At 52.5% G+C, this 22,033-nt stretch overlaps 1 protein-coding gene across 3 annotated transcripts in view; it reads left to right on the forward strand.

Annotated features, from left to right (window-relative positions):
- The window catches only part of MCF2 (MCF.2 cell line derived transforming sequence), a 51,289-nt gene that overhangs the window by 1,318 nt on the left and 27,938 nt on the right, over nucleotides 1-22,033 (forward strand). For 2 of the 3 annotated variants that reach the window (XM_041459263.1, XM_041459262.1), the window contains exons 1-3: nucleotides 19,141-19,255; nucleotides 20,599-20,715; nucleotides 21,347-21,496. In XM_041459263.1, coding sequence (XP_041315197.1) covers nucleotides 19,166-19,255; nucleotides 20,599-20,715; nucleotides 21,347-21,496 — 357 coding nt within the window. In that variant the 5' untranslated portion in view covers nucleotides 19,141-19,165. Of the gene's footprint in view, nucleotides 1-7,142; nucleotides 7,212-7,748; nucleotides 7,864-13,722; nucleotides 13,798-15,902; nucleotides 15,919-19,135; nucleotides 19,256-20,598; nucleotides 20,716-21,346; nucleotides 21,497-22,033 lie in introns of those variants that run through there. The other variant, XM_041459264.1, reaches the window with a different exon arrangement.

Below are 22,033 nucleotides of genomic sequence, written 5' to 3' on the forward strand. Positions count from 1 at the left end.
GCTTGAATGGATGTGGTGAAATGCTCCTTGTGCTGCTGTTGGCACGGAGCACCCACGCTGCTGGAGCAGCAGCTGGTGACACGGGCATGGGGACACAGGTGGTGCACGTTTGCTGTGAGCTGTGTACTGGGGACCAGGTGAAAGCAGGCAGTGGGTTTCTTCTGAGCATGAGCCCTCTCTGCTAACCAGCTTTGGGCAGATGACCTTTGTGTAATGGTCACACAGAGCCAAAATATCCCCACAAAGGCACACTTGTGTGGTTGTAGCTGCAGGATCCAGACCCATGATTTGGCATCCACACAGGTTCTTAAAATAAAATGTTGAGAAAGAGACAATGTTGAGTAAGGTTCTTCAGATCATGAGATTAAAAATAAATCAGGAGCTTTTTTCCCTAATTGCCGATTTCAGAGCATTCAGCCTGATCTGGAACCATGTTTTAACCATTTCCCTGCACTCAGCAGTCCTGGAAACTTGGTTGTTTCTAGCAGAAGGTGATCCACCCGTACCTGCCTTAGACTGAGACAAAAGGCTGTGAAAATCCCAAGCCTTAGGTGGCCATTCCCATCTCTGGAATGGCTTGGGCTCCCTCAGAGCACGGCAGAGCACGGCAGCCTGCAGGAGCTCTGTGCCTGCCCCAGCCAGCCCCTCTGGCTGGGCACGGAGCAGTAGTAGTCTGGGAGCAGGCAGTAGTACGTGGGATGTGCTTCCTCTCCCTACATCACATTTGCTACAAGCCGTTTAATGGTTACCATTCACGTACCAGGACAAAGTGAAGTGACAGCAGGGCTGTGTGGGAGGGAACAACTGAAGTGTAAAACATGCTGAGGGGAAGAAAGAGTTTCCCAAAGCTCTCTCTTTTGCCACTGAGCGAGAGGATGCCTGGAGACACAGAGTGCATGGGCTGGGGGTTTAGAGCTGGGACATTCCCCTGGGTTGTGCTGCCATGGAGCCTTGGTTAGCCTTGGTTTTGGCAGGTGGGGCTGGCAGGGCAGTCCTGGAGCCACAAACCACCACAAGCCCCTGGGACAGCCACGTGTTGCTGTGACAGTGGCTGTCTGGGGACAAGTGCTGAGCCCAGCAGGGCTCTGCTGAGCCTGCTCTGCTGCCACGGCCTCGCCCAGCTCACCTGCCAGCTGGGAAATGTGAGGCCAGTGGAAAATGGGTGGGCAGAGGAGCTGCAGAGTGGGAGTGCTGCTGGCAGTGCCTGGGTGGGGCTGCCTTGTTTTCTGAATCCCTTTTTCCTCCCAGGCGATGCTGGGCTTGCTCTTAGGGCAGAGATGAGTCAGGATGTCCTGGGCAGAGCTGTTCCCTGGGGCCCAGCACAGTTATCCTGCTGCTCCAGGGCTGTTTGCCAGGGGCTGGGGGGTGACACAGGTACCCCATCTCACTTCCCATTGCACAGGCCTGCTGCAGGAGCAGGTTAGCTGGGCTTGGAAATGTGCTTTTGCTCAGTGGGGGATGCCAGAATTGGCCATTTCCACTTTCAGTTTGGGAAAAATATTGTGTTTGTTTTCCCTTGCTTTACAGTAGAGTTTCCAGGTGATGCCATTGGGGGAACCTGGCTGCACAGTTTAGTTTCCTGGCTATATCAGCTGTGAAAGAAATTGTTCCAATGTTCTCAGTGAACTTCATTCCAGCTTCTCCAGGCAGCCAGTGAGGCCCCAGGATTTACTGCTGAATTATCTCCCAGGAGTTACTTTGTGCTGGAATTTCCCTTTGAAAAATCAGTGTTTGCATGGTGCTGAATGATGATGGGAAAGTTACTCATGTCTGTATGTTTTTACTGGGTTTTGGAAGTCTGTTGTGCTGAATGGGCTCTGGTTTATGGGCTGACTGTTTGGGCTGGGAGGACGTGTACTGGTGGCAGATGCTGAATGTGCCTTTGCCTGCACAGCTGGCAAGTGTGCCCTGCTGCTGATGTGCAAACACATGAGCTGCTCTCCTTGGTGAGGGAAGAGTGACTGAAGCTGGAAAAAGGAGAAAACTAAAGTACATTGAAGCTCCTGTATGTTAGAAATGCAAGAAACTAGATTTTCTCAACTCCCACATTGTGGTTGAATCCAAAAGAGTGGGTGTTGAGACTCTTTTATTAAATTTCTTGCAATTGACGTGAATTCATGTATGGTGGAGCTGGCTTTTGTCATTCCCAATTTTTGCTTAGTTTGGTGTGATACGAGAGTGGGGGTTTTTCTGATTGGACATGAAAACATCACAGCATAGCAGGAGGTGACAACTAAGCCTCCTTGCTGCTTAATTTGCTTTTGCTTCACCTTTTCTTAGCAAAGCTTCCCCAGTTTCTCAGCTGCTAAATATAAATTGGAAGAGATTCCCTCCCTGCCACCCCCAGCCCCAGAACCCCATGGTCTCCAGCACAGGGCATCTTTTAACCTCCCCTGAACTCCTCCTCCTCCTTGCTGGCAGCGTGGCTCAGCCAGGGCTCTGCAGACCCTCTGCTCGCTGCAGCTCCCAGAGCTGTGTCCCAGGATGGCATTTCCACGGCTGGGGGATCTTTGCCTGGGCTCCTTGTCTGGCTGCACCTTGTGCTGCTGGCAGTGAGGCTGTGCTGGTTTGGGGTGTCACCAGAGGCTGCAGCTGTGCCACACGGCTGCTGGCTGCTGCTGCTGTCCCTGCAGGGCTGCCTGGCAGCAGGATCTGCTGCCCCGGGCTGGCAGCTGGGCTGTGCAGCCAGTCCCGTGCCCAGTGCCCAGCTGGGTGTGCTGGTGCCCCCCAGTTTGAGCACAGCTCTGCTGGAAGGTGGGCACTGGGCTGCTCCCGTGGGGACACTGCCCCGTGGGTCAGTCACACTGCCTGGCTGATGGACCTCAAACCTGAATTAACATTTTCCATTCCTTGTCTTCTTTTCCTTTCACAGCACCTTTTTTTTTTTTGCCTTTTTCCTCTTATCCTCAGTGTGTCTAAATCTAAGCCTTTCGAAAAGGTCATCCCGGTTTTTCAGGAGCTTTCCTTTTTTTGCTGTGTGGTTTCCTAGCTGAGCACACCCCCAGGTTTGGTGGTGGGGATGTGTCTGCACTGAAGCACTCAGGCACACAAGCCCTGGAAGGCCTCGCAGGAGAAGCACAGCCCTGGGTCAGAAGAGAGAACCATCTGCTGCTGCTTCCTACGCTGTGTTGGAGCAGGTGCTTGGGGAGAAGGAAAAGAAGGAGCTTGAGAATAGAGTGAGCCAGTCCTTAAAGATCGCCCCCAGTCTGAGAAAAGATAATTTAGGGAGTCCTTGAACCTGGCGAGGTGACCAAGCCATCACTCCTAGGCAGGGACTAACCCTGGTGGGACTTTGATGCCTTGTGCAGGACTTCAGGCCTTGCGGGTGCCATCGTCCTCAGGATCACCACATCACATCTCCCAGAAAAACAGGCATTTCTAAGCCTAACTGCTAACCTTTCCCTCGAGCTGAGAGCTGGCTTGGGTGGCTGTGGAGGCAGCGGGTGGCTGCAGGCTGAGGGTGTGCAGGTGAGCCCCTGGCCACAGAGAGGTGTGAGCTGTCCCCGTGGGCTCTGGGGACAAAGGCTCTTGCAGCAGTCACAGCTGTTGAAGCTTTCTGCCATAAATATTTTAATGTGTCCTTTGTGTCACTGGCTTGGCACGGGGAATGCCCACACCGCCTGGAATGCCAAGGAATTCTGCGGTTCTCCCAGGTGCCCAGGCTAGTGCAGCACCCTGCAGCAGCTGGTTCAGCAGGGCCAGCAGGGTCAGCAGTGCCCTTGGTGCCAGCAGGGCCAGCAGTGCCCTTGGCACAGCAGTGTTTGGTCAGTGTCTGGTGTGGGGCACTTGGCAGGTGTGTCCCACAGCTGCTGCCTGCGCTGCTGCAGGCCTCTGAAGTCTGGAAAAGGAAAGGAAGCAAGAGTTTGCTAAGAGCAAAGCACGAGGGGGTCTCACTGAGTGTCAGCAGAGGGATTTGGGCTGGGGCAGGAGCTGTCCCCCTCTGGGTGTCACTGCAGCCCTCCTTGCCCGTGTCTCCTCCAAGGGTGGGCGCAGGCCCCGGGCATCGTTCTCTCTGCCCGCTCTGTGCCGTGGTGCCGAGGGCTGGGAGATGTCCTGCACGGTGCAGACAGGGCTGGGGGCAGGACAGGCTCCGTGCTGAGCCACTCTGCTTTCCCCAGGGGTGCAGAGCCCTGAGTTCCCCCTTTCTCTTTTCCCTGCTTGGCTTCTTGCAGCCTCCACAACTCTGCGCCATGGCAACAATCTCCCCTGCAGAGGAGCCTCCGAATGCAATAACTGCAGCAACCCTTCATGAATGCCCTTTTTGGGGCCATATAAAAGCGACACCACACCGTTCTGGCAATTTCCCATCCAGATGCTGCTGGTTTTTAGCCAGGCCCTAGAGCTGGGGGTGATGCCAGCTGTGTGGGGACAGCAGTTTGTGCAGTGCTCTGGTGCTGTGTGGGGAGCTCGGGCTCGGTTTTGTGGCAGCTGGTGATCACAAAGGCTCTTTTTGGCTTGGGAAGAAGTGAGTGGACTTTCCTGGAGGCCTGACTTCCTGCAGGCTGTGCCAAGGAGAGGCGGGCTGGCCGTGCTGCTCACAGAGCAGAGCCCTGGCATCTTTTCTGTGCTGTCCCAAGAGCGGCCCTGAAGGAAAAACCCCAGTTTGGCACAGAACATCAGCTGAAGCCTTGTCTGGGGGTCTTTGGTGCCTCCCTGCCTTTCACTGCTCTTTCTGCAGAGGTTAATATTCGAGGACAAAGGTCGTGCTCTGTTCAGGATTTGTTGCAGCAGCCAAGTGAAGTGCCTCAGAGTCCGGTGCCAGCCCTTGATTTCCCTGATATTTGCCCAGGAGGGTGAGTTCAGTGGCCAGCCCAGAGGAGTGCCAGGGCTGAGCTGGCTGGGGAGCAGCCCTGATCTCACCAGAGCCAGGCTGTTGTTGTGCCCTGGCCTTGCCAAGGGGCAGCATCCTGCTCCTGTGTCCTGTTGGATTGTCCCAGAGGATGGGCACCACCTCCCCCTGCCTCCCTGCTCCTTGCTGGGCGCTTCTCAGTGGGACAGTGTCGTGTGAAACTTTTAAACTAAGTGATGTTTTGTTTGAAAGGCAAACTTCCTTTCTGCAGCCTCGATGAACTGGCACATCCCTCTCACATCAGTGCAGCACCCAGCCAAAATCCACATTTGCTGCCAGTCTGGGGCTGAGGTGCCTTTGAGCTCTCCAGTCACGGGGAATTCCAGCACGTGGCCAGGCTTGGCTGGGGCTGCACTTTGGGGAAACCAGGGATGGAGCTGAATTTTGGGGAAGGCAGGGCTGGGGCTGAATTTTGGGGAAAGCAGGGTTGGGGCTGAATTTTGGGGAAAGCAGGGCTGGGGCTGCACTTTGGGGAAAGCATGGCTGGGGCTGCACTTTGGGGAAAGCATGGCTGGGGCTGCATTTTTAGGAAGGCAGGGATGGGGCTGAATTTTGGGAGAAACCAGGGCTGGGGCTGAATTTTGGGGAAGGCAGGGCTGGGGCTGCATTTTGGGCAAACCAGGGCTGGGGCTGAATTTTGGGGAAGGCAGGGTTGGGGCTGAATTTTGGGGAAAGCAGGGCTGGGGCTGCACTTTGGGGAAAGCATGGCTGGGGCTGCACTTTGGGGAAAGCAGGGATGGGGCTGAATTTTGGGAGAAACCAGGGCTGGGGCTGAATTTTGGGGAAGGCAGGGCTGGCAGGGTAGCTCTGGGGCCAGGTTTCACCCTGCCTGGGGACAGCAGCCCCACGCTGGTTTGTGACAGACACGTGTGCACAGCGTGGGCTTTTGTCTGGTATTTTCAGTGACACACACATGTTTGGTGTCATCTGGTTCATGTGTGGGAGCTCGTTAAGGTGTTAAATGTGAATTTTATCAGTAGGAAACCATTGACCTGGTGAAAAAAGAAATCAACAAATAGAGAAGAAATCTCTTGCTGCTGCTTGTCCTTAAGTTGGGTGAAGCAGTTGAATGAGAGACAAATATTTGAAATATCTTTGCAAGACAAACTTCTTTCTCACCAAGACCAATTCTAGGGCCTGTTAAAATCAGGAATGTTTCTGGAGATGCCAGTGGGACTGGGGCTCCATCCTCAACAAAGAAAAATGCCATTTTTATCTACAGGGGGGAAGCTCAGCAGTGTGTGCCTGGAAGGGCAGAGAGCCCCAACACATCTGGGCTGCTGTGCTGCAGCACCCTGCAGCCAGTGCAGGCCTGAAAAATCTGCAGATAAAGTAGAAGTGACCAGAAAGCTTTTGAAAAAAAGGGGAAATAGAATAAATATTGATTATTCTGGAGTGTGCTGAAGCATGCAGCCTGTCTGATTTGAAACAGCCAGAAGATTATTCCCTAGGACCAGCTCTGTGAAATAATCAGTGTTTACAATTTGATTATCAGAAAGCCCAAGGACTTTAATCTGTATAGATGTGCTCCAAAACGTTTATTTGCAGGAACAAGGATGTTTGATTTTTAGCTGTCATTCCATTTATAGATAATCCAGAAAAATGTTTACCAGCTTTAAGCTCCTCTTGTGTTTAGTCAGTGTGGTCTTTGTTTCCTTCTCCCAGGGAAAAGTAAAGTTGTGTGTTGTTCTGCTGTGCTTCACTGCCTCTGAAATGATCATGGTGCTAAATATGGTATTGAGCCAGCCTTGCCATGATTTAATTAGGAGGAAACCTAATAACTGAACATAAGAACAACAGCCTCTCCAATGCCTGTGGCCCCGTGCCAGGTGAAAGCGTGGCTTCAGAAGCTTATTTGTTCAAAATTAAAGACTGTGACAGCCTGAAAGCCCAGCCTTGCTCCCAGTGCAGCAGCCTGGATGCTGCAGTTCCCAGCAGAACCCTCAGCCCATTGCACTGCCAGGGCTGGGGAGCACTGGGAGACTTTGGGAAACAGGGAGTGGCATTGCTGACTCCAAAATATAAAAATTTACATTGGCCGTGGCCCATTGAGGGGAGGGCAGTGCTCCCTTGTTGCATTTAGTGGAATACTTTTGTTGCTGACTTGTGGCTTTCACCCTGTTGGAGTCATTAGAAACATTAGAAATAACATCTCTGAGATCCACATGTCCTTTATTGCAGTTTCATGTATAGCTCAGGGGAGTTCAGGTTCCACCTTTGGATTAACACGTTGATAAATGTGTCTGCTTTGGATTTGTGCTTTATTTTGATTGCTGCTTTTCCCTTTCTCCAGAAACTGCAGTACCCATCTGTGCAAAGGACATCAGTGATGATCTGATGAAAGAGTTTGCTTTTCTGTCTGGTGAGTATGAGAGCATCTTCAGGGTCTCTCTCTCTCCCTGTGGTAATTAAATACTGCAGACAAACTTTGCTGTTTGTCAGAGTGATACTTCACAGAGACTGTTACCCACCAGGTATCCAGTGCCACTGGAGCTGCTGTTAATAAAACATGGGGGCAGTTTGAAAGAGCAGGTTGGGTTTCTGTCCCGTGCCACACTGTAAAATATTCTGTAAAATATTCCCAGCGCTCGAGGCATGAACAAGCACTTTGCTGTGAAATGTGTTTCTGGAGGTTCCAGACCAGTGTTTGTCCTTGTATTTCTGATTTCTTCTGCTGTCCTGTGTAAAGCACACCCAGTAAATGAAGGACATGCCTGGTTCTCAACGCATTTGTTTCCAGCTCCTGCCCTGGTGTGCTGTGCTGGTCTCAGAGGCAGATTTGCCTTTGTTTGGCTCTTCTGGGCACGTGAAAACCCCTCAGCCAGAGGCAGTGTGTGCTCTGAGCTGCCGGTGCCCTCCTCAGCAGCAGGGCAGGGCAGCATCCCTGTGTGTTTTGCAGGTGGAAGGGGGAAGGACAAGGCTTGGATCATCACCCTGCCCGACAACGCTGGCTTCAACCAGGTGCCCGAGGAGAGCGTGGCCAGGGTCCTGACCTACCTGACCTCAGTGCCAAGGTGGGGGCTGCCCCCAGCTCGTGTCTGGGGTGGGCAGGGGGGTCCTGCCTGCCTTGGGCAGGGATCTGCAGGGCACAGCCACGAGTGGGGGCGAGGGGCTCCTTTGGGGGGGATAGAATATGAGAAAATAAAGATAGTGCAGAAAGTAATCTCAGCCCTAAGGAGCTGCAGCTGGGCCAATTAGCAAAGATTAGGAACAGGCCTGGCTTTAACAGGCCATAACTGTGACCAGTGAGAAGAAGAGTGCTGTAAAAGAGTGGGTTGGCAGCTTGAGAGGGACCTGGAGTCAGCTGGCTGCTTTGTGAGGAAGAAAGGGTCAGTGCTCGGAGGAGCTGCCCACGAGAAACACCAAGAAGGTGTGAAACTTGTGTGGTAAGGAGACAACAGTGTGGAACTTCTGCAACATGATGGCAACACTCCTTCAGCTCCCAGAGCCCCCCAGGGCTGCAAGCCCTCACAGCGTCCAGGTGAGGTGTTCTGTGTGCCAGGAGCTGCAGAGGAGGCAGTGGACATCACCCCTGTGGCCTGTCAGCTGGAATGTATCACACGTTTAGTTGGTTAAGTTTCTAATTAACAAGCTTTCCTCAAGCTTTGGCGTGTGTCACTGCTTAAATATACCATGCCGCTGCAAAATAATATTTTGACGTGTACAAATAGAGAGTCATTGCTGTGGAAAAAGGGAAATGAAACCAGAGGAAGAGGCTAATTACAGAACAGAGCCTTTGGGGTCCCCGTGACAGGTGATGGCTCAGCAGAGAGCAGCAGCTCCCATTACCTGCCTGTGTGTCAGGGTTAAGCTGCTGACAGTCTGCCTGTGCCTCACACTGGGCTGGATGCTTAGATTAATGGCCCTCCTAATTCTTGCTGCTGAGCCTGGTGACTCAGTTACCTGGAATCCTTAATTTTTTTGAATAATGCCTGTTTTGGCAAATTCCTTCCTGCAGGGAGAGCAGGCTGACAGCAGCTAGAGGGGAGCTTTCCATTAGCAGCTGCTTTGGCAGAAGTGTGCAGTGGTTAGGCACCTCTGTTCAAAAAAAACCAAAAAGAGCCTGTGGTTCCTCTGTCCCGTTTTTGGTGCACTCTGAGGTTTCAAGGGCTCCTGGCCCAGCAGGAGCAGGACCCTGCCAAGGGTTGTTCACCCTGTGCAGGCAGCCCTGCTCTGTGCCTCTGCACTCCCCAGCTCTGGCTGGCCTCTGCAAGGCTTCTCATTGCACCTGAGTGTAAACACCCTGGCATTAGCATGATGAGCAGTCCTGCTGTCCCTGTAATAGGTCAAACTCAATCAAGAGACTAATGAGAGCTGCGAGCTTGCTGGTGACTCAAACACGTTCAGCGTGTTTTTAGTAAAACCACTTCAATCATCCTGCTCTGCTCCTCCTGCCACCGTACCAGCCTGCCCCAGTGTCTGACCACCCCAGAAGCATGTGCTCCCTGGCACCTTGGAGCTGCAGGGCTCGGGGGAGCAGGCACAGGTCACCCAGCTGAGGGTGGAGGGTCTGTGCCAGCTCTGGTGCCCCTGTGTGCACATCGTGGGGTTGGAGCTCAGACTTTGGCCAGAAAGTCCCTAAAAGAGGTAAATATTTACCTGCCAGAGGTACTTAATTTCCTCAAGATCAGGGTTAGGTGTGGGTGCAGCACCTGCTTACCTGTGGGTGTGCAGGGGCAGATCAAAACCAGCACCATGCAAAGGAGCTGCATGGTGTCCTGCCTGTCCCAGCCTGAGGAAACCTTGTGGCTGTCAGCCTTGTGCCATTTGGGCAAGCTGGATGGTCTGTAGTGTTTTGGGAAGCTGAATTTCATCAGGCATTCTTCTCCTGGAAGTAATTGTTAGATGAAGGAGATGGATGCTGAAATCTCCTCCTGAGTCCTCAAGGTGGTGCATTCATAGCAGGGCCAGGAGGAAGGTGAGTCTGTAGGCAAGGGAATTTTTAGTATTCCTGGGAACTGCTGCAGGCAGGAGGCAGCTGCAGGAAGTACTTGTGTGGATGAGCTGGAAGGGAAAATAAGTAATAGGTGCCCACTTTCTATTCTGTGCACATCCAGCTCAAAATGCTGCCTGCCTTCAGGCTGGCTGTGCTGAGCAGCACCTGCAGTGGGCTGCTGGAAGCAGGGAAGTGTGTCTGATCCTGTATTTGCAGAAAAGAGACCTGAGCAGTGAGAAAGCAGCATTTTATCCAGGCTTGGATTGAGGGCTGTGACAGTGTGGTCTTTACAGCAAATAGAAATCTTTTCTCTAGCCTGAAAGAATTTATCTCTTCCAAGTTAAGCCAGAATTCCAGTAGAAGCTTAAGAAAATAGATGGAAGTCAGTTATGATATCTGTAAGATTGTTATTACAAAAAACTGACTTAATTACTATTAAAGTAAAAGTTGAAAACTGAAAAAATCCCTCTGTGTGTGGCATTGGTGTGGTGTTACCTCCAATGCTGTGTGCAGGTCTGGGTGCCACGGTTAAAATGATGTGAAGGGCCTTGAACTGTGCAGAGGGAGCAGCTCTGGTGAGAGGGCTTGCAGGATGTGCTGTGAGGAGAGCTGAGGCCTCTGGGCTGGTCCTGTGTGCAGAGAGGGGGCTCAGGGGATCCCAGTGCTCCCTGAGCTTCCTGAGGATGGCAGGTGTGAGCTCTTCCCCGTGGCACCCAGGGGCAGGATGGGTGGGGACGGTTCAGAGCTCTCAGGGCAGGTTTAGAGCAGACTTAGGAAGCATTTATTGCTGAGGGGGTGTCAAACACCAGAGCAGGTTCCCTAGAGGTGTCCCTGGTTCCCCAGGCTGTCAGTGTTCAGGGGGCATTTGCACAATGCCCTCACCAACATCTCCTAGCTTCTGGTCAGCCTGAAATGCTCAGACTCTGGACAGGCTGTCACTGTGGGTCCCCTCCTGAAATACCACATGCCATTCTGCCCTGTTCTGTCCTTTCTTTGACTCTCCAGCTTTCTGCTGTTCAGATGAGCTTTGCCTGTCTCCTTCAGGCTGGGAGGTGGGGTCCAGGGTGGCTCAGAGCTGTGACAGAGCACAGAGCAGTGGCACAGGGCAGGGTGCTGCTGGCTATAAATATCTCTGGGTTTCAGTGCTGGGCAGGTCTGGCTGCGTGCTCTGACCCCTCCAGCAGCAAGGAGTCTCTCAGTGCTCTGCCCACTCTCACAGCTGCAGACTCCAGGGTCCAATTTCAAGTCCTGCAAAACATCCCAGGTCTTTATTTTTAGTCTGGTGCACCAAAAAGTGACAAGAAACTCCCGGAGAGAAGCAATCCTTGCCCTGGTTATCTGTCTCCATCTTCCTGCTGCTGGATGCAAACAAAGAGCCCTCAGAGCCCTGGTAGAAAGCATTGATTTATTTTTATTGTCAGTCTAAAAGGTACATCACGGGCCTGGAAATCTGATAAACCTGCAAGGCCTGGCTTGCAAATAGTCACAGACTTTCTCCACTGGCCTAGAATAAATGACAAATTTCTCACAGTAGGTGTCAAGGTGTCAGACTGCTGGGAACTTTCCTCTTTCTTTCTGTAAGGGAACTGGTAAAAGTACATTAGCATGCTCAGAGGCTGCTCTCTGAGCATAACCTTGTCCTGAGTTAATGACTCCAGCTTTTCTTAACTGGCACTGCACTACAGTCTGGCTGCCTTTTCTAAATTACTTGGATTCTGGGGGTTGTCTTCAGGTTTTATTGTGATTACAGCAGTTCTGTGTAAAAGCAGTTTATTTTTTTTTTCAATTGCAGACCCTTGGGAAACACCAGGGGAGTTGGGAATTGTTCTTTATAACTCAGAGACATACTTTTGAAATTTTAGAGTGTGCTGAAAAACCAAAGCGTTTTATTTTTGCCTCAAACCAAAGGATGCTTTGGCCTGCTCCCACCCACCTGGGTCACTTAGCTCATGGTGGGGGTGAACAGAGCTAACAGAAATCTGCAGAGTTGTCTCACTTTGCCTAAACCATCCTAAGCAAATAAAGGCTTTGGCTGAAAAGTCAGACTCCGTGCTCCTGGCCTCAGACTTTATTACACGTGTTCTGTCTGTGACCCACATGTAAAATTTAATGTTCACTTTCTCTGCTCTTTTCTTCTGCTCTTCAAAGCCACTGAATGAATTCACCTGAAACCTTTGCACTTTGGCTGTGAAGTCAGAGATCCATAAGATGTGTCACAGGTTGGCTGGGTGCCTCTCCATACCTTCAGCTGTTGTTATGAGTCAGGGGGAATTGTAGTCTTCATCCCTCTGAGCAGCACTGCTAATTCCTGTTACATGTGTTTGTCAGAGTTGTGGCTGCCACAGAGCACAGCAGCGAGATGTGCCCCGAGTGAAAGCTCCTGCACTTTGAGTGTCTGGTTTTTCTTTTCTCTAGTGAGTTGCCAAGTATTGTGTTTGCCTTGCCAAGCACAGGAATCAGCAGAGATGATGCTGGCCAGAGGGCTGGCACAGGGCTGTGCCCAGGGCACACACCTGAGCCCTCTGGGGAGGCAGCACGTGTCCTGGGAGCCTGTCCCAGCACGGGACAGGGTGCTGTGGGCATGGCTATCCTGTGTCAGCATGCACAGGGTAAGTACTGCAAAATCAAAAATGAGAGTCCTGTAAATGCACTCCCGGAGGAGCTGGTCACAGCTGTGCAAATGCTGCAGCTGAGCTGGGCTCCTGCAGGGCTGCTGCTCCCGCAGCCTGGCAGGGAATGTGTGACCTGCAGACAGGGCAGCACCAGTGCAGCTGGTACAGCTGGGCCAGGCCGGCCATTTCAAAGCAGCTCAAAGGATTTGGATGTTAAAAGGGATGTCAGGAGCCTGTGCTTGGAGTCAGCCGGGCTGTGCTGGAGCACGCCTTGGAGCAGTGGCTGCCTCCCGGCAGGCGGGCTGGGGGAGCCAGCACAGCTCCCTGTCCCCTCTGCCAGGCTAGTCCTGCCTTGGTGTCACCTCTGCTGCCTCCTGTCCTGCCTTGGTGCCACCTCTGCTGCCTGCTGTCCTGTTGGTGTCACCTCTGCTGTCTCTGTCCTGCCTTGGTGCCACCTCTGCTGCCTGCTGTCCTGTTGGTGTCACCTCTGCTGTCTCTGTCCTGCCTTGGTGCCACCTCTGCTGCCTCCTGCCCTGTTGATGTCAGCTCTGCTGCCTCCTGCCCTTCCTTGGTGTCACCTCTGCTGCCCGCTGTCCTGCCTTGGTGTCACCTCTGCTGTCTCTGCCCTGTTGTGCCACCTCTGCTGCCTCCTGCCAGAACAAGCCAGGAGTCAGTGCCTGGCTGCTCTAGCCTGAGCAGGGAAGGCAGGGGGGTCGTGGGGGAGCCTGCTGGCCAGGGCACAGCTCCTCCTCAAGGCCCCTTTGGGTTTCCAGAGCAATCTGCTCTCCAGCACTCTGCTGTCACCACGTCACACGCGGGTCACAGGTGGTGCACAGTGAGGATCACCGGGACTTGGGCTGGGAGGGGAGCTGTGGAGGTCAGAGAATGGCCTGGCTGGGAAGGGATCTTGACGATCATCCAGTCCTACCCCCAGGCAGAGCAGCTTCACCTGCAGCAGCTTGTGCTGGAATATCTGGAGATATGAAAACCCCAGGTGGGTTTTTGAAATATCCAGAGAAGGAGATTTCACAATCTGTCTTGGCAGCATGTCCCAGGGCGCTGTCACCCTCAGGACAAAGACATTTTTCCTCATGTTCACATGGAATTCCCTGTGCTTCAGTTTGTGCCTGTTGCCCCTTGTTCTGTTGCTAAGCACCTCTGGAAAGAATTTAGGTGTTCAGGAAAATTTTTCCAAAGGGAATTTCAGGAACTGTAGAAATACTGAAATGTGGTTTGCATTCCAGGTTCTTGGATTTGGGGTTCTTTTGGGAACAGTCACTTTTCTTGGAATGTTATCTGGTTATTGGTGTTTTCTTATCTTGCAGTCAGCATGAGTCTGACACTAAATTTATCCTAATCCTGGATAGAAGACTGGACTACAAAAGTGGCATTCATTTTGTGTTTAATAAGAAAATTTAATTATTTGAGCACACACCCTGTTAGTGCTGTGTGTCCACGTGGAGAGGTGACTTTGCCTGCAGTATCAGGGCTGTCCATGCAAAGAATGGGAGGTGCTCTGTGCAAGGGGGGATGCAGGAAACTGTGTCCACTGAGGCTTAAGACTTGGGAATACTGTCTTAAAAACACAGTCAGGTCCTAAATGGCTGTCTCTGTGTCCAGAAGGTGTAAGGACAAAAATTTAAATCTTGATTTTTTTCCCCAGTCACGCATCATAAACCCTGATGCAATTAAAAAAAAAAAATCTTTTTCTGATCTTTGTGCAATTTTGGAGTAAAGGAGTGCCATGAAGCTGAATTTAAAACACAGACTGTGTCCTATTTTTTCCAGCATATGTATATGCAATTGCAGCTCTGCGGTTGTGCATCTGATCTTGAAAATTTTTCTATCACACTGTACAGATTTTTGTTTTAACTCTTTATGTATGCCTTTAATTGCCTGGGCAAGCCAGGCTGGCAGTGCTGTGGGAAGTGATGCCGGGGCAAGCCTCGGGTTTTGGCCGCAGCATCTTTGCTTGGTTCACCCCCAGAACCCCGAAGAGCCTGGAAAGGCACCTTGGAGATCCCTGCGAGGGGAAAGGGAAGGGCGAGAGCTCCGAGCCGGGAGCCCCATCCTCGCAGGAAAGCGCGTCTGCAGGATGATTTTGGGCATTCCACCTTAAAAGCAAAGCCGGCGCTGGGAGGAGAGCGGGGCTGCCAGCCGGGAGCCGGGAGCCGGCAGGGCTGCTGCCTGCCCGAACCGAACCGAACCGAAGAGCTGCGTGCCGGCCCCGGGCAGCGGGGCGAGCGGGGCGAGCCGGGCAGCGCGCTCCGCAGCATCCCCGCAGCATCCCCGCAGCCCCGCGGCATCCCTGCATCCCCGCAGCATTCCCGCAGCATCCCTGCATCCCCGCAGCATCCCCGCAGCCCCGGGCCATGGCGGAGGCGGGCCCGCGGCGGGGCGGGCGGCCCGCCCGGGATGCGGTAAGGCTCCGGGCCCGCCGTGCTGCGGAAACCGGGACGGGCCCGGGGGAGGCAGCGGCAGCGCGGCCCGCAGCGCTCGGGGCCGGCGGCGCGGGGGGATTCAGGGCATCCTCCGTGCGGGAGCGGCCGGGCGCTGGTACCGCTGGGCACCGCTGGTACTGCTGGGTATCGCTGGTACCGCTGGTACTGCTGGGTATCGCCGGGTATCGCTGGTACCGCTGGTACTGCTGGGTATCGCCGGGTATCGCTGGTACCGCTGGTACTGCTGGGTATCGCCGGGTATCGCTGGTACTGTTGGACGCCGCTGGCTGTTGCTGGGTGTCACTGGGAATCACTGGGTGTTGGTGGTACTGCTGGGTATCACTGGGTATCACCGGGTACCACTGGGTACCCCAGGTATCCCTGGGTGTTGATGGTACTGTGGGTGTCACCCGGTATCACCGGGTGTCAGTGGGTATCAGCAGGTACCCCGGTAGCGCTGGGTATCACTGGGTACCCCCGGTATCAGCGGGTACCCCCGGTATCAGCGGGTGCCCCGGTATCACTGGGTGCCTCCGATATCACTGGGTGCCCCGGTGCCCGCAGTGCTGGGTATCAGTGGGTACCCCGGTATCACTGGTGCCCCGGTGCCCCCGCGGTGCCGCTCCCGTCCGTGCCCGCAGCAGCGGCTGTGCCATCGCTCCCGCGGGAAGGAAAGCCGCGGCACGGAGGGGGCCCTGCACGGACCCGACCCCGCCAAGCTGACAGCGTCTTTGGTTAATTATGGTTAATTTGGTTAATTAGGTTAATTATGCAGCCGGCCGAAGTAAAGGTAGCAGAGCTCTGGGGAGTTTGGTTCTGGGTCCGGGGGAAGTTCAGATTAGCAGTACCTGGCGTTTTGTGCATGATTTTCCTTTAAGGGGCAGCAGAAAGTCATTCAGTTCAGCACCTGTGTAAGGACTCCTGGCCTCAGTCTGCAGTGCTCAGAAAGAAACTTACTGGCAGATACTGCTTTGTTTTACAATTTATTTGATTTTTTTACTTATTGATTTCCAACCTCATGGATGCCCCGGTGAACTGCAGGGAAGAATAGTGTCTGAAAACAGAGTTCCTAAAATTGGTGTAAATGTTAAAGTCACACTACCTGTGTCAGAATGAGATACTCAGTAATGAGGCAGTAACTGGGATGCTTTCAGTGCATGTCCTTTCTTGTGCTTTGTTAGCCCAGTTCGTCTGTGTTGATTAAGTCAGGGCTCTCTGTGTGGTCATAGTTAAATGTGCATTTAAAAAGCTGCTGACCTGGCCTTAAGGTACCGTGTGTGTCCTGGGAAGGGGAGGGTGTTGAGCAGGGCTGTGGTCAGTGGGACAGTGAGCAGCAGTGACTGAGGTGTTGCCAGCTGCCTGATTTATGGAACTGTGCTGGGAGTTTTCTGCCTTTCCTGGTGTCCTGCAGAGGGCAGAGGCTTTAGAGGGCTCTTTAGGTGTTTTGTTACATAACCCCAAGGTTTATCAAGTGCACAGGATTCCTTTTAGTCTTACAAATGGTGAGATAAAGCATAAGGCAAGATTAAGGATCCTTTTGTCTGTGCTTTCTGTAATATGTTGTGGGAAAGGGTTTTTTGCAGCAGTGCTTTCAGTATCATTAGAGTTCAGTTTTCAGGAAACTTATCTACACTTCAGCCCTGAGAAAAACTGAAATTGTTACAATAATTAAAAAATATACAATCCCTACAGGAATGTTATGTTGAGGAATTACTGGTCTATGTAAGTTTTTTTTTTTTTTAGCATTTCATCCTTTCCCTTAAGTATCTAAGAGGGCACAGGACATGGCTTGTTGGTGTCTGTCTTTCTACAAGCTTATTTCTTGTCTTGCTCATTTTTTCCCCATGCTTGGAATACATTAGGTGTCATTTGCAAAGCTGTGTTTCCTGCTTTGTAGCTACTTGTAAGTGCTGACCTTGATCCTGTATGTGTAAGATCAGCTAAAAAATCCCCAGATGCTTTCTAAACTGAGTGGAAATCCAATCATCTGCCCTGGAAACTCAGCTCTTTTGAGGTGAAATACCAAGGAGCAGGAGGGGTACAATGCTGTGTGTATGGCTGTCCCTGGGGTGCAGGGGGCAGTGCTGTGCTCCCCTGGTGTGTGTGGGTCACATTGGCATCCTGCAGCCAGGGGTGCAGGGGGCAGTGCTGTGCTCTCCTGGTGTGTGTGGTTCATGTTGGCATCCTGCAGCCAGAGGTGCCAGGGGTGCAGGAGGCAGTGCTGTGCTCCCCTGGTGTGTGTGGATCACATTGGCATCCTGCAGCCAGAGGTGCCAGGGGTGCAGGGGGCAGTGCTGTGCTCCCCTGGTGTGTGTGGTGTGGGTCACATTGGCATCCTGCAGCCAGGGGTGCAGGGGGCATCCCTGCCTGTTGTATTTGTGGGGTTCCCAGATGAAGGAAGGAATGAGGAATCTGACTCCATGTTTTCAGAAGGCTAATTTATTATTTTATGATTTATATTATATTAAAGAAGATTATACTAAACTATACTGAAGAATACCAAAAAGATATTTTCAAAAGGCTAAAAGATATGAATGAAAAATTTGTGACTCTCTCCAGAGCCCCGACACAGCTTGACCTTGATTGGCTATTAAGTCAAAATAATTCACATGAAACCAATGAAACAATCACCTGTTGGATAAACAATCTCCAAACACATTCCAAAGCAGCAAAACACAGGAGAAGCAAATGAGATAATATTGTTTTCCTTTTTCTCTGAGGCTTCTCAGCTTCCCAGGAGAGAAATCCTGGGCAAAGGGATTTTTCCAAAAACTGTGACTGTGGCACCTGCCCTCAGCCAGGCAGCTCCCAGTGGTCCCTGGCAGCTGGACTTGTCTCCTGCCTGCTGCTGCCCCTTCCTGCAGCTTTCCTCCCCTGCACAGGGGCTCCTAGGGGCTGGCATTCAAAGCCTGCAGGTTTTCCCCTGGGGAATTGGGTTTGGACACCCAGGCTCTTCCCCCAGGGAGGTGCCTGTTAAAAAGGACCTGAAGGAGAAAGGCCAAAGCTCCAAGTGCCAGCAGGGCTGGAGGGGACAGGGGATGAAGGGGAATAATGATGTCAGGCCAAGGAGGATGAATTTCTGGCTGGTTGTTCTCAGAGACATTCCTGCTGCATTTTTCAGGAGAGGGTCAAGGCAGGAGCCTAGAGTTCCCAGAGGAGCTCTCATTATGTGCTGGCCACTGCTGGAGCACAGCACCCAGGGCCTGCAGCCAGCACCAATGCCTCTGTTATTCAATGGTTTGCTGTTGTTTCCAATGCCAAGTCCTTGTCCCTGGCACCACTCTTGTTGACTTCCAAAGGGTATGAGTTTGTCATTTCATTCACAATCCTTTTTTTTTTTTTCTGCTTGTACTTAAAATAACAGCAGATCAATATATTGGATTTATGTGGCTTATATGATCCTAAAAGTCACTGTCCATTTCTAAGGGAAGCTGTGGGCAGTGGAAGCCACAACCTGCCCCCCCTTCCTACCCAAGAAAACAGAGCAAATGAGTGGCAGTGCAGCTCAGGGATGGCAGACCTCAGGTGTGAATCAGGCCTGTTGAAAGAGCACCAGTGCACGTTTGTGGGAGTGATTTTGTTTGGAAGCAGTGAAGTGCCCTGCAGGGCAAAGTACCCAAACATGTTCATTATTCTCACCCTTGGTACAGAGGTTACTATCATGTTTCATGGAGGAGGATGATATAAGGAGGAGAGAAATGTGACCTGGCCTGGCAGGATCTCAGAGCAAATCATGTCTTAATTAACTCAAGTCTTTGCATCATGCGCTTATCCATAATTTAATGAAGCAACTTCTACTTTCTTAAAATTTCTTTTTCATTCTCAAGAACCCTTTTCACAGATCTATTTAAAAATGCACCTGCCAACCATATGCTTGAAAAAAGGCTCCAGCAGTGTAGACAGGAAATTCCAAATTCTTGCCACAAATTAAATGTTGCCTGGTAATTACCAAGGACAAGACGAGTGTGCTTCATGCAGCTATGGGATGATTAGCAAGTTTGGCAATAAATTTTGCTTCCTCAATCTGTCATTCCTCTCAATGTTCCAGCCCTCTGTTCCCTGCTAAGTTATAATCTCACTCCCCAAGTTGTAGTGATGAACAGTATCTGTATTATTAAAGTTTATAACAAGTGTGCCTCAGAGGAGCACGGCTGCAGTCACATCCCACACCTCTGCACCACTCCCAGCATCTCCCTCCTGCTCTGAAAATAAGAAAAACCCCCTAAAGCAGAATGATTCCCCCTGTTTTCAGTGCACTGGAAGCGGCCAGGTGAATGCTGTCTGTGTTTCCTTGCAGGCCTCCTTCCCAGGGAACCTGCACCTGGTGATGGTTCTGCGGCCCACGGGGTTTTTCCAGCGCACCTTCACCGACATCGGCTTTCGCTTCAGCCAGGAGGATTTCCTGCTCAAGTTACCGGTACAGAGCTGCCTGTGCACTGCTGGGTGTGCTCAGAGCTGGGACAGAGCTGTGCACTGCTGTGTGTGCTCAGAGCCTGGGACAGAGCTGTGCACTGCTGTGTGTGCTCAGAGCTGGGACAGAGCTGTGCACTGCTGTGTGTGCTCAGAGCTGGGACAGAGCTGTGTGTGCTCAGAGCTGGGACAGAGCTGTGCACTGCCGTGTGTGCTCAGAGCTGTGCACTGCCGTGTGTGCTCAGAGCTGTGCACTGCTGTGTGTGCTCAGAGCTGTGCACTGCTGTGTGTGCTCAGAGCCTGGACAGAGCTGTGCACTGCTGTGTGTGCTCAGAGCCTGGACAGAGCTGTGCACTGCTGTGTGTGCTCAGAGCCTGCTGGGCACAGCAGGACAGGGGACACTGCCCCACTCTGCTGGTGTCACATGCATCCTCTGCAGCACCTCCAGAGGAGGCTGGGGGAGCTCAGCCCCTCTGGAGCCAGGCTGGCAGAGCTGGGGAGGCCAGGTTGGGCAGGGCTTGGAGCAGCCTGGAACAGTGGAAGTGCCCCTGCCCATGGGAGTGGGGCTGGAAACTTCATGATCCTTCCAACCCAAAGCATTCTATGTGAAGAGTGGCCAGGAATTTGTTTCATGTCTGAAAAGTCATAAGACATGTCTAGTGGAGCTTTTGCTGTGGATTTTCCCATATTCATCTAAGTGTAGACTCCATACCAGCATCCTGCTGGTGGTTGTTCCTAAAATAGCAACTGAAATGAGTTTACATTCTCAACTCAGAATTTCCAGACTTGTAAACCACCTTGATTATAGGACATAATGAGAATAATTAAGAGAAGAAAAGTACATTTATAGAATCTAAGGTTGATGCTGTTACACAGAGAACAAATTAATGCTTTCCTTTAGGAAATAGCATGATTTTCACAGACTTGACATTTTTCACTCTAAAATGGCTGTTCTTTGCACAATTTTGAACATTCTTCACATATCCCACACACAAAAAATAAATCATGAGTACACATTTATGTGAAATTGGTAAGTTATAATTCATAACTTATTAAAATGTATGTGTTCTTTCCAGTTTACTGCTCGTGCCTTGCTTAAACCTGCACCACTTTGCATTCAGCCCTGTTCTGCAGCATCTCCCTGTGCCTTGCATTTAGGAAAGAAAGCACCTGGAGATGAGGGCTGGCTTACCATGGTCAGAAACCCAGATAAAAGCTGTGCTAAGCCCTAAGTGCAAGAAGAAGCCGTGCTCCAGGACAGGCTGGGAGCACACTGGGGTTTGGGGTGCATCCGTGGGCTGGGGGCGCTCCCAGCTGACACGGGCTGTGTGTGTGTGTGTGTGTGTGCAGGTGGTGATGCTGAGCTCGGTCAGTGACCTGCTGACGTACATCGAGGAGCAGCAGCTGACCCCCGAGCTCGGGGGCACGCTGGAGTACTGCCACAGCGAGTGGGTCATCTTCAGGACGGTGAGTGGGGCTGCCACGGCCAGCTGGGGCTCCTGGGGAAGGTTGGCACTCAGGCACCGAGCCCTGGGGGCTGAAAGGAGCCCCCAGAGCCACTGCACCTCCCAGATCACGCCTGCAAAGGAGACAAGGGGTGCTGGGCTTTGATGGCTTTGCAGGATGATTGGCTCCCTCAGGCTCCTATTGGAACTGCTCCCAAAAGATCTGTCTTTTTAAATCTTTATTGGAATTCCCTTAATGGGAGATACCAAATAGGCTTTTTTGTTAATAATGGTCGCTTAATATGATTAATATCAGAACTGTGTTTGGGAAGCGGGGTAGTGAGACTGCCGACTGCACACTGACCAAATGCAGAGAATTCACAAAATTTCCAGTCAGGTTTGTTTCTTCCCCTTTGCAAGCACTTTCATCCTGCCGGGAGTCAGGAGTTGTGCCTTGCTGAACGCTCAGTTTTCCCGGGGATGTTGGTCCCAGGTGAACGGCAGGTTGGATTCCCGGTGGGATGTTCTGCCTGGACATCCTACCCAGCTCTCTCAGAGCTGTTGGGCTCCCCTGGCACAGCCCAGCCCTGGCTCTGGAGGAGCTGCGGGCCGGTGGTGGCCGCCGGGCCGACGCAGTCCCCGTGTCCCTGCAGGCCATCGAGAGCTTTGCCCTGACCGTGAAGGAGATTGCCCAGATGCTGCAGTGCTTCGGCACGGAGCTGGCGGAGGCCGAGCTGCCCGAGGACATGCACTCCATCGAGCGCCTGCTGGCCCTGCGCACCGAGAGGTACTGCCAGCTCAAGGTACGGCCAGCAGGGCACCGTGCCACGGCCGCTGCGCTGCTGCCCCGGGGCTGCTGCCCGGTGTCCCTCTGTGTGGTTGGTGTCCACTCTGTGGTTGGTGTCCCCTGTGTGGCTGGTGTCCTTGTTTGGGTGGTATCCCCTGTGTGGGTGGTGTCCACTGTTTGGTTGGTGCCCCCTGCACGCTCCCTCCCTCCCGTGTGTGTGCTGTCAGATGAGGCAGAGCACAGCCTGGCTGTTCTGTGTGCTCACCTGTGCCATGCAGTGAGCAGGTCACCCTGCCTGCACCCTGCAGTCCTGAGCTGCCAGGTCACTCTGCCTGCACCCTGCAGTCCTGAGCTGCCAGCCCTCCTGCCTGCATCCTGCAGCTCTGAGCTGCCAGGTCACTCTGCCTGCACCCAGCAGTGTCTGAGCTGCCAGGTCACCCTGCCTGCACCCTGCAGCTCTGAGCTGCCAGGTCACCCTGCCTGCACCCTGCAGCTCTGAGCTGCCAGCCCTCCTGCCTGCACCCTGCAGCTCTGAGCTGCCTCCTCCCCTGGG

Source organism: Pyrgilauda ruficollis, unplaced genomic scaffold (genome assembly GCF_017590135.1).
Source record: "Pyrgilauda ruficollis isolate IOZ18807 unplaced genomic scaffold, ASM1759013v1 scaffold133, whole genome shotgun sequence".
NCBI lineage: Eukaryota > Metazoa > Chordata > Aves > Passeriformes > Passeridae > Pyrgilauda > Pyrgilauda ruficollis.